The following is a 12,658-nucleotide window of genomic DNA, read 5'->3' on the forward strand; positions in this document are numbered from 1 at the left end:
AAGGCAGGCATGAATTTTGTATCTCAAGTTTGAGTGAAAAAACTTATTGGCATATTTTATTGTCTGCATTGATTAATCTACCTTCCTTTGGGACCAATAAGGATCAGCCTTAAAGGTAGATAGAGTAGGTCTGATGCTGATGTTTCTTTGAGGGACTGTATTGTCCCCAAATACTTTACCTAAGAGGCATCCTGAAATTCTAACAGTAGAAATTTATTTCTTTGGTCATTGAAGGTTTTATAGTCTCCCAGAATATCTTATTAAGATAGTAATATCCAGGGGCAGCTAGGTGGTGCAGTGGATAGAGCACCAGCCCTGGAGTCAGGAGTACCTGGGTTCAAATACGGCCTCAAACATTTAATAATTACCTAGCTGTGTGGCCTTGGGCAAGCCACTTAACCCCATTGCCTTGCAAAAACTAAAAAAAAATAAAATAAAAGATAGTAATATCCAGAGAGAGTTTATGTGTTAAGCTATTATCAACTAACATCAATGATGAATTGATTGATAGTCAGCTAAGATCATGATGCTATGGAAGAAAGACATAGAAGAGGTACCTGGACAGAAGTTGAGGGTGGGAGAGAGAGGATGAAGGAACTATATTAAAAGGGGGAGGTGAGAATTTGACAGAGATAATTTTACTCAGTTTTCCTAAGGATAACCATGACTAAGACTAAAGAAGTCAATCAAGGATAAAGCTATGAATGGAAAAAGCAAAGCTCCCATGGGATGACAGATTTGAATGTAGGAAAAGAGAAATAAATAACCACTCATTTGCCCAATGGATAGAAATGAAGGACCCTGTCTATTCTTTTTTTGGGGGGGAGGCAATTATAATTGTTACTTGCCCAGGGTCACATATCTAAATGTCTGAGGACGAATTTGAACTCCTGACTCTAGGGCTGGTGCTCTGCCCCCTGTGCCACCTAATTTGTCCATACCTTATCTATTCTTATTCTGGATATCTTGATTTAGGCAGTGCATATCCCTCAAGTGATCTTGTGATATAGTACTTTGAAAGCAGTTCTTGACCTTAGAAAGAAAGTTTGCTTCAAGTCTTGTCTCTGGCACATATCTGTCATTTAAACTTTCAAAGATGTGCTTCTAATTTGAATTGTTAAAGAGAGTTTCAGAACCAAGAGTACCCTGCAATAATGAAATCAAAGATCTATACCAACATTTAGATAATATGTAATAATATATAAATATAAATGTATAAATCTGTAATATATCTCTTTATTATGTTGTGAGCTCTTTGAAAGCTAGGACTATGTCAGGAAAAAGTTTTCCTGGCACGCCTATCACACATCATAAATGTAATAATATTTGTCAAAATGTTTCTCAAAGTTAATTAAAAACTTCATAATGATTATTCCTTTGATATTTTAGTAGAGGGAGATACCAGTGTCTCCTTTTGTATTGCAGAAATTTCCAGAGATATTCATGTCACTCTTAGTATGCTGGACAAGAAGGAAAATGAAGGCAAGGTACAGTAAATTTACAAAATCATACAATTATAGAATAATAGACTTAGAACTGGAAAGAGACCTTAAAGATATTTTGTTTAAAAATAGAAAAAAAGTCCCTTCATTTTACAGATAAAGGAATGGAAATTTACAGAGAAATATATCTGTTCACAGTTTTCAGATCTGCTGCAGAATTTCACACTATTCCTTTTTTGCCTAGACACTGTAATTTCTTTCCAACTTCCATTTATCTCTAGATTAGTTATATTTCACATGGTACTGTCTTTTCCATGAAATAACATCTTTAATAGAAACCTTGATGATACTTAAATGGTTGCATTTAGTGATATTTTAACAATCACAGAATCTAGTTTCAGAATTGGTGCAAAGGGCATCCTTTTCAGAGCTACTGTTTGATGTCCTCTTTCAAACTACTAAATTCATGCTGTGATTGATCCTTCATCACAGTGTTGAAGTGCCCTTGTGTTCTTAAAAGTGAGGCCGATGAAAGATAAGCTCTAGTATGTCTTACCAAGGTGAAAAAAAGATTGAATATGCAACTAGCAATGGCTAATTTTCGTTACAGATGCACCAGCAAAAAACTACCCATAGATGGTAGTTATCTTTATTTATTATATTTTTACTGTTATTCATGAAACTATTAATAGAGAAACTTTAGAAATCCCATATATTTTGAGACATAGAAGTATATGAACTGTTGAAGCACTGAAGTATATATATATATACATATATATATGTATATATATATATATGACACTTCTATTCTGTGATGATTAAAATATAATTAAATGTAATCATTCATAAAACTAAGATTCCTATTACAAATAAGTTAAATAGGAAGCCTCTTAAATTTTACAATTTAAAGGGTTCCTGGGAAGGTTCAAAAATATCTTCCTACATTGATCTCACCAATAGACATTTGTTCTTTTTGTTCTCCAAGTCAGTCAGTCCAGGCTCTTAGAGACTGCCTTCAGTTCTTCAATGGATTCATGATTTCATTCATTGATGCAAAAACATTCCCTATCTCCTTTAGTACAGATTACAAGTCATTTGTGCCCTTCTATCCCAAGTGATTCTGTACCATGTTCTGCTATAGGTACAAAGTATTTGAACATACTGGTTCCTACTATTTCTTTCTATATTTCATGAATATTAATGTATCACCCAGACTGTCCATTTGTTTTCTCTCACTCTTAACAAGCCCATTTCTCTTCCTAGTCCAGTATGATTTCTCTTAAACCAGAGTCTTCACTGCATAGTTGGTAGAAACCTCAACTAAGAGGGTGCCCCAGGTACAACTCTGATACCTACTGGCTATATCATCTTGGAAATGTCATTTAATATTTCAGTCCTCCAGGAAACTAAGGCCTTCAGTTGTAGGACAGAACCTTGCATTACTGAAATCCCAAATCTCAACTATTTCTCATGTAAAATGTATCAAAAATGCTCTAACCCACTTAAATTCATTATGCAAATCATTTCTCCAATGTTCTTTGAGTAACCTGCAAGTTTGCATCTTCTGAGCTGGTGGTATTACAAGACCTATAACTATATAACACCATAAGAAGAATATTTTTAGACAAATTTTACTTTTTTATATTTTTTCTTTTCCCTCTGATGTTCTAAGGTTAAAATGCAGGTATTTCACTGTCATTAATTTTGAAAACATATCATTATAGGATCATTGACAACTATGTTCTATTTTGTCATCTGTTTGTCCTACTGTTTCCTCTATGAATGCTCCTCTTGAAATAGTATAGCTTAACTGGTTCTCAGGTAAAGCGTTCTGATGGCTTGTCTTTGCCACCATTGACCTGCACTGTTTCACAAGGTAATATTGCTTAAAATCTTCCACTAATCTCTTCAGTGATAGTTAATAATTAAGTTTGTATGCAAAACTAATTTTGTGTTTGACTGCCATACTTCCCCTGAGTCCATGGTCTCATTCTTGGGTCAGAGTGACAGAGCTAAGGCCCCCATCAATGGCTGTCTGAAAATCCAATCCCCTTTATTTGCATCCTCTTCCTTTCCCTATCTCCATGATCCCAAGGATCCACCCTTTTCTCATGGTTCCTACCTTTGTTCAAGTAGTTATTGGGAGAACTGGACTGCAGTATTTCCTCCTATTCCAGCATCTTGGCTGGGCTTCATATTTCCCTAATTAGGGGATAAGAGTGTCTGCTGACTAAGGTGATTTCTAAGCTATTTTGACCTTCTTTTATGGAAAGTGTTTCATTTCTGTTAAATCTATGCAGGAAGTGGTGAAATTCAGATAATTATCTCTTTTTTGCCACATTGCATGTGGTGTATACTTTATATTTAAATTACTGCAATTCTATGAAATATTTTCTTCTGTACTTTTATTTTGATATTAATAATTACTTTTGTTCTAGGTGATGACTTGACAATAACTAAATATGATACAATTCCCACATCAGAAATTAATTGTAGGGGCAGTTAGGTAGCGTAGTGGATAAAGCACAGACGGGCCCTGAAGTCAGAAGTACCTGGGTTCAAATCCAGTCTCAGACACTTAATAATAATTACCTAGCTGTGCGGCCTTGGGCAAGGCATTTAACCCCGTTTGCCTTGCAAAAACCTAAAAAGAAAAAAAGAAAAAGAAACTTAATTGTATCTCATTTTATTAAGATACAGTTACTTTCATTTTTTGTGTTATCATTTGTTGCTTGCCATGTCCTGATGTTTTTCTTAAAGAGAGTAATTGTGATACAAAGGTTTAAAACTTCTGACTTCTCTACAAGTCTTTGATTAGGTTCCTTTCTTAAGCTACACATATTTTTCAGCGTATTTTTCACTATTCTCCCCTGTTCCTATTTTCACCCTAAGTGTCAAGCTATATTTTGACTTCATCTAAGGGATCTTATTACATTTTGCAGCATTTCTACTTCTTAAAACTCTAACAAAAATGTCAGAACCAAAACTTTAATTCTCTTCAAGGTGAACTTCCTTATGCAAGGTGATCCAGTGTACCATGAAATGATATTTCTTAATGTCTTTGGATACATAATAAAGACAGTTGTTTTCAGTCATGTATGACTTACTGTGATCCCAGTTAGGGTTTTCATGGCAAAGAAAGATACTGAGTGATTTGTCATTTCCTTCTCCACCTCATTTTACAGATGAGGAAATTAAGGCATACAGAGGTAAATAACTTGCTTAGTGTCACACAGATAGTAAGTATCTGACATCAGATTTGAAGTCTGGAAGATGAGTCTGCCTGACTTCAGTCCCAACACTCTATCCATAGGGCCAACTAGCTGCTCTAGTCTCTCTCTAAGAGACTCATTCTTAGTTCCTTCTGCCCTATTTCCACTGCTCCATTTTCATTAGAGAGGCACATGAGATCATGACATTCCTTTCTTTTTCATTCTCTGGTTTTTAATGGTTGAAAAATTCATCACCCTGTGACCAATCTATTGTCGATGAGCCTCTTTATCTTTACTGTATTAGTCCTCAGACTTGAGACTCAGGGTTGTAGCATTAGGACTGACTGGAAACCTTTCTAATGTGGTGAAACTAGCCAGAGCTTCAACATCACTGAACATCTTAGTGATTCCAGCTCACTTCTACACTATCATGAAAGAAGCCTCCCTGTTAAATATTAATGTCCCTGAGTGGGAAAAAATGGACTTTTCCACGAAAAAATGGACTTTGCTTATTTCACAAGTTTGCCTCAAATAAATAAACTGGGAGATGGAGTTATGATTTGAGAGACCAAATAGAAAGAAAAGTGATTCTGCTAGTATGTATGATCATAGTGAAAGGGACCAGTCTTATGCAGACTTTACCCAACAGCCTTTATACTGAAAGTACAATCAAGAGCATCAGTTAATTGTTTATTCAACATGTCTTCTTTACCCCTCTGGAAAAACTAAATAGCTTGTGGATGAGAATAAAACTAAGAGTACTACTTCAAAGCAGTACACATCTGAAGTCACCCTAGCCTGAAAGATGTCTGAGAAATGTAATCCTTAGTATACTTGTATACTTAGTATACCCTAGTGTACTTAGTAGCATGCATCAGCCTATTCAATCAAACTGACCCATCAAAGAAAGTTTAATAAACAGAAACTTTGCATTAACATTGGTGCAAAGAGCATGAGTCAGGTTGTCTATGGATATTCACATTCATTGTTATTATGTTATAATCTCATTAATCAGTCTTATTTCTTAGTTGAAAAAAGCTTACTCTTCTCCTCAGTAGAAAGTAAATACCTAAAGGATAGATTCTGTTTTATTTTCAGTTTTGTGACCTAAAATAGTAACTGGTTCCTCATGTGTACTTAATAATTGTTCATTGAATTTAATTAAATTGAAGTGAATTGATACCTAAACTAGTAAGCTTATTCATACCTCAGGTCAGTTGATATCTTGAAAGTATAAAAGTTTTACTTTATCAGTACTACTTTTATTAATAAAAGTGTTAAATTCCCTTAGTCATATGGTATAATACCCCAAACTTCTGTTCTGCTCCTTCAAATCTCTCTCCTGGACCAGTAATTCTTAAGCCTTTCTGACTTGTTTACATATAATCTCATTCTATTTTAAATTTATTAACATTTCTCTAAGGAACTTCTAGATTTCCACATTGCTGATAAAAGGTTATTGATTGAATATAAAATTGAATTTAATGTGGAGAATGCTGACTAATCAGAAGATTTTCATCTGTTTTCTATTTTATAGTAAATCTAAAATTTGCCATTTTTATGTTTTCAGTACCTCACTTGCTCACTAGCACCAGAGTTACATTCTGAGACATTAGCTAGTTTCTTTGGGTGGCAACAACTAAGCTCTAAAATAAATTTATTAAGCATCGAATATTTTCTCTGTTGGGTCTTCGGTTTGTGAGAGAGGGAACATGATCACTCTAGCAGCCAACTTGGAAGACATTTAAGATCCTAAGATGAGGAACAATAATGGAAATTAGATCTACAGATACATCAATATCTATAGATATTGATATATCTATAGATACATCATATTATCATGTATAGATTATCTATAGGTACATCTATCCACAAACATTATTAAGCTCTTACTAATCCACAGCTAGGTGATGCAGTGATGGTGATGGGCCTGACCCTGGACAAGTCACTGAACCGTTTCCTCATCTATAAAATGAATTGGAAAAAGAAATGGCAAACCCTTCCAGTATCTTTGCCAACAAAACCCCAAATGAGGTCACAAAGAGTCAGATATAACTGAAAAACAATAATTGACCAGGAATACTGTGTTAGGGATACAAATGTAAAGAATAAAATAAGGAGTTTACAGTTTACAGATGATGAAACCAAAGAATCTAAGAAAGGAGTTCAAAGGTCATTTGCTCCTGAAAATCTTTTCCATCTTATAACTTGCTTGAGGTCACATCGTTAAGCAGGCAGAATCAGAATCTAAATCCAGATCCTCTGACTCCAAATCCACAATTAGATGCCACAGTGTTTTGATCCTTGCTCTGCAATAGAGATGAGATCTAAAAGATTTACTGTACTTCTCCACAGGCGAAATGAGATTTCTCTCAAACTGGTTTTGTGTAACCATCAGTTCTCAAGCTCTTTTGAAAGTTAAGGAGATGTCTACCCCAAGCATGTGAAGATTTTCCCCAGTGGAATAGAAGATAACAATGACCATGAAGGCCATTGAAACTGATACTGTAGAATGCTTACAGATTTCTCATACATCAAAAATGCCAAGATGATCCACTATATGCTAGACCATGGCCAATTGCCCTGACTTTTGTCTTGCCATTAGACTTCTATGAATGGAAGAGAGAGTAAGGCTGATGATTACACAATTCTGCTTCATTTAAATCTAAATCATGGGGCGGCTAGGTGGCGCAGTAGATAAAGCACCAGCCCTGGAGTCAGGAGTACCTGGGTTCAAATCCGGTCTCAGACATTTAATAATTACCTAGCTGTGTGTCCTTGGGCAAGCCACTTAACCCCATCTGCCTTGCAAAAAAAAACCTAATAAATGAATGAATGAATGAATGAATCTAAATCATACGTGAGTCAAGCCATTATGGCTTTGATGTCATTGGTCCTCTTTAAAACAAAGGATGAACCACAACAAATAATGAAGATAATTAGGTCCTTTAAAATATTAAAGAGACTTTGAGAATTGATCTAGCTCCTTCTTAGGTCTAAACTTTCTCAACACGATGAAAAATTTATGCTATTTTTCAAAACTCTCTATTCTAAACTCAGAAGCAGCTTGATAATAGTGCCAGGAATATATTGCCAGAAAGACTCAAATTTGTAAGTTCAAATCTGACCCCAATCATTTACTATGCGACCCTGGGCAAGTCACTTAGGCCAATTTGTCTCAGTTTCCTCTCCTGTAAAATGAGCTGGAGTAGAAAATGGCAAACTACTCTAATATCTCTTCCAAGAAAACCTCAGATGGGGTCTTCAAGAGTCAGACAACTGAAAACTGTCTAAACAGCAACAAATATTAAAGTCATCTTTATATATGATCTACAGATATAAGCTATTGGTTCCTAAGAATATGTCAGGAAGCAATGTAGAAACCTACTAGCATTCTTTCTGATGGAGATCAATGAGCATTGTTATTAACAACATAGCTCTGAATATCATCTGATTACTATGATTTTGCAACATTTCTGTTTTCCTACTTGTGTGTTCACAGGAAGACATTTACAGTAGTCTTGCTACCATTATCCAGACTAATAGCAACTTGAATAACTCAGCTATTCAAAGAATGATTTTTCATGCCTCAAAGGACATGAGGAACAATGCCGTGAGTAAAATTTTTGTCCGTGTGATCCCTATACCTCCTAAGGATTTTGGAAGGATCCATTCAGATAAAATATTTGAAGTCTCTGTAAATCATAGTGGAACTTTAAGGTACTATCTCTCTCATCATGACCATCATTATGATTATTTTACAGGTCCCAAGAGAAATCAGAATGTTAGCCGGGGAAGTTTTAGTGTCTCTTGCTGACCATGATTTCAACTCTGTGATGGATGAAATACAAAGACACTTCAAGATCCTGGAGCTTCCCAATGAATTCACTATCCTTGCTCTGGCTGAACTGGCAACCAGCTATGGTATAGTCCTTCTGCCAGTCTTGCCATCTGATTGTTGGTAAAAGATGAGGAAATGATATTTTCTCTAGGAAATAACCCAAACTAAACTAATTACCAGTGATTCAGGTACCTTTCCATATACCCCTAATAGGGATAGTAATCAATATAAAAAGAGAAAACTCTGCTTCTATATTATAGAATTAGATGTTATGATAGATATGTTCCATGTTGTCCTCTGCTTATAAAAATGACAGTACTGATATATCATCAATAAACTATGCATATTTTCGCTGGAAAATGTTGGGGATATATTTTTCTGAAGTTCCAGTGGCAAGTATTTGCAAAGTATCTGGGAGGGCTGGGAGAACCTGCATGTCATAGCGCTAAACCAGAAGTCCAGATTAAAATACTGCCTCTGAAACAACCAAGTTATGGACCCAAGCCTCAGTATCTTCATTTGTAAGAAAGGGATAAAGATACCTATAGCACCTTCCTGAAGCTCAAACACTGGATTTTAAAGTGCTTTATCAATGCCAATTATCATTACTACATAGAACTAAACAAAGATAACTATGATATGCTATGATTAAGCTAACAACTTAACCCTTATTAATGTTTCCCACTGAACAATAGAGCTAATTAGCTACCAACCAACAATCCTTACTTCATAGAATCAAGACGAGTCTATCCAAGGAGGGGCAGAGAAATGGTTCTCATGCACACCTACAAAGTCTGGGTCCCTATTTAGTATTTTTTTGTATCTTCACAAAGTGGATATGTGGCAGACCAGATGTAGCTAAGGTCCAATTCATTCACTAATTCTAGTCTGGCATGAAGAGGGTCAGATAGAAAATCCAAGGGAGTTTAGGGGTTACACTTTTCTGCCCTCTCTGTCAATCCATTCTTCACTAGTCCCTCCTGTGCCAGAAACCATGTTGCACTATGTTGCTAACATCTTCCTGATATTAATAGGAGGCTCAAATCCAGGGAGAATAATGTGAAAAATCATCCAGTGGAAGAAGGTAATACCTTTGCTCTCTTCCACTCTTCTCTGCAGTATCCCAGAGCATACCATTCATGACTATGACCTTACTCACTATGCAAACCATGGTAAAGTTAGCTGAAGACGAAAAGATAAAGAGGGCATTCTGCATTGGTAAGTATTTTCTCAGCTTCCTTCTGATTCAATAAAATTTCAAAAGCTCCAGGGTTTGTTTTGCTACTTCTGAGTAAAAGTAACTACAGAGTTTATATTTATTTTTAGTGAAAATTATATTTTTCTACTACTCATCTTTTTTATATTCTCTGCTATCCCACATTCTTTGGTTTGGCCATAAATCATTCTATTTTCATAGTTACAGGAATCAAGTTGCTTTCAAAAATTAGCCCAAACTCTGTATCCAGCTCAGAATTCAATGTTATACTAGTCATAAACTAAGAGTCTCACCTAAAGAAAAAGTATCATAAGATCATAGGGGGAAAAAAACAGCTTGAAGCATCCAAAAATCATCTCATTCATTTTTCTTTTCCAGGAAGGTAGATATATATTTTATGATTAAAGTCCTAGAGGGAAAGGAAGTTACTTTTTTTTCAGAATCCATATTAATACTCAAGAAACTACATATACTCTTCTAAATTTAGGTCTATTGCCTGTCTTATTCTTAGTAGAATTGTACAGTTGGAGAATGACCTTTTCTAGCTTTGAAGATAGTTAAGATTTTCCTTATATTAACACTTACTATTCAAGCATCCAGAAATGCTATTTTTGGCCACAGCTAAAGAAAGGAGCCAAAATAAAATTTTGGCTTGAATATCAAATCTGTGTGAGTTAATTATTTTTGCCAAATGGCCAGATTCAATTGCCATTATAATAGCTAAGGTGGCACAAAAGGTTTCACAAAGATATTTTCTGATTTTAATATAGGAAATTTTCCACAGTGAATTCTAATCCTAACAGGAGTTAGTCATAGTCAATAAACATTTTCAAGGGCTTATTGTGTGGAAGTCGTTGTGTTAAGCACAGAGGATATAAAGAAAAGGATGAGACAGTCCTTGCCCTCAGGGAGTTCACAATCTAATGAAGGAAAGATAATGCAAATAAGAATAAGGGAGCATCAAGAATACCTGGAGCTGATGCTTGATGAAGGCCAGCTGCTGGGGTAGAAAATGATCTGAGGAAGAATGAATTGCAGAGAGGCATCTTGCAGATGAAATGAGTTTCTGGAGATCATGAAGGCAAGGAGAGATTGAACTTTTTTGGAAGCACATAACTTTGCATTGAGTTGCTACTGTTGAAACATTGTTATTGAGCTATGAAAATATTGACTTGGGTGATCAAAAAAACAAAAGCTTTATGTCATATGCAAATTTGATAAGCATGTCATGTCTTCTAAATCATTGAAAAAAAAATGATGAGCAGGACCAAATAAAGAACAGAACATTAGAGATGTCCCTCCAGGCTGGCATCAGTCCATTAAAGCTACAGCCTGAGTCTAAATGAATGGTTGTTCAACAAGGAAGAAGTCCCCTCAATGGTACTCTGATACAGTCTACATTTCTTTATCTTGTACACTAGAATGTCAGAAAATAATTTGTCAAATACCTTGCTGAAATCCAGATGTTTTATCAGTGATAATCGTCTCAATCTCCCAGTCTGCTGGCTCTATCCAAAAACAAATTGAGATTAATTCCTATAACTTTTTTTTGTAGATTCATTTATTTCTTAGTATTTACTTTTTTTACCTTTTAGTGTTTGCAGATAATCTATTTCATGATCTATTATGGAATATTTCTAGGTATTTGTCGAACTCATTGATCTATTCTGTATTTTTTTCCAACTTTTGAGACAATATTTGTTCATCTCTAATACCTCATAAATTTTTCAATTCTAAGAAATTAGATTTCAGACTGAAGGAAAAATCAGCCAGGACAGTTACTATTCTCTGCCTTGCCTCACTTTTCCTAAGTATTTCATGGGAATCTATATTTGGAGGTGAATATGCATATGCCAAGTATAAATTGTTTTTTATATGTGCTATTGGCTGGAGATAATGGTTATCAGTAAATACAGATGATACCAAATGCAAATTGGTGGCCCTAATGGTACTTTTGCTGAACATGGACTTTTTAAAGCCATTTGTTACAATGATTTAAGATAAGTGCTCTTTCTCTCTCCATCCATTTTTTTCTTTAATCCCTTTCTGATTTCCTGTCTCTAATTTCTGTCTTTGAAATGAAGCCCTTGAAAAATTCAGTAAAGCCATTTTCAAATATATCAACCACTGGGAAGAATTTCCTTGCCCTAAAATGAGTGCCAACCGACTCTCTGATAAAGTCTACATGCTATTTCGGTTCATAATGGACAAGTGGACAACAGACATGACCTATGAAGTAAGTAGAAGCTGTTAGTAGATTTAACTTTCTTTTTCTGCAACATGAGTCAGAGTTCTTGACCTTCTGTGATGTTCTTTCAACATCCAATTCTAAAGCCAGAGGGTTTGCTTTATTATATCAATTTCTTCATTCTTCTCTCTGTTGTTTTTGATAAACTTTTGATGTAGGGTAGTAGACTAAAGAAATAATGTGAATGGTATTAAAATACATCAATCAGTTAAAGGAAGCTTGAACCTGGGTTTGAGAAGATCTGTTCTACCTATGCATGCTTAACTTTAATTACTGTAACACTTAACAAGAAAGTGTATTTATATCCTATGAAGTCTAGTTACAGCAGCATCTATACTTTCTCTCCTTTTACATCAGAAATAAGGGAGGGGGGTATATGGGAGTGTTGTCTCCATCCAATTTTCACACTTTAACTCATCAAATAAGTTCATTAGAACATCTTGGGCACCTTTTACAAATGAATGGAAGCATTCCCTTTGGTTTTATTTTCCCTTGGAGCATAAAGAAAAAATTATTTCTAAAGTGTAACTATAAAAAATAGAATGCCTTGTTTTCTCAATCCTGACTTTATGTAATGTCAGAGATTAGGGTCAAAAATATTCATTTGTGAGACAGCTAGGTGGTGCAGTGGATAGAGTACCAGTCTTGGAGTCAGAGGGACCTGAGTTCAAATTCGACCTCAGACATTTAATAATTACC

The 12,658-nt window shown here is 35.1% G+C and overlaps 1 protein-coding gene across 2 annotated transcripts in view; it reads left to right on the forward strand.

The window, feature by feature from the left end:
* MROH2B (maestro heat like repeat family member 2B) overlaps positions 1–12,658 on the forward strand; it is a 91,814-nt gene that overhangs the window by 1,848 nt on the left and 77,308 nt on the right. For both annotated transcript variants that reach the window (XM_074202546.1, XM_074202545.1), the window contains exons 2-6: positions 1,426–1,487; positions 8,157–8,267; positions 8,419–8,578; positions 9,615–9,713; positions 11,796–11,947. In XM_074202546.1, the coding sequence (XP_074058647.1) occupies positions 1,426–1,487; positions 8,157–8,267; positions 8,419–8,578; positions 9,615–9,713; positions 11,796–11,947 (584 nt within the window). The remainder of the gene's footprint in view (positions 1–1,425; positions 1,488–8,156; positions 8,268–8,418; positions 8,579–9,614; positions 9,714–11,795; positions 11,948–12,658) is intronic.

Source organism: Macrotis lagotis, chromosome X, assembly GCF_037893015.1.
Source record: "Macrotis lagotis isolate mMagLag1 chromosome X, bilby.v1.9.chrom.fasta, whole genome shotgun sequence".
NCBI lineage: Eukaryota > Metazoa > Chordata > Mammalia > Peramelemorphia > Peramelidae > Macrotis > Macrotis lagotis.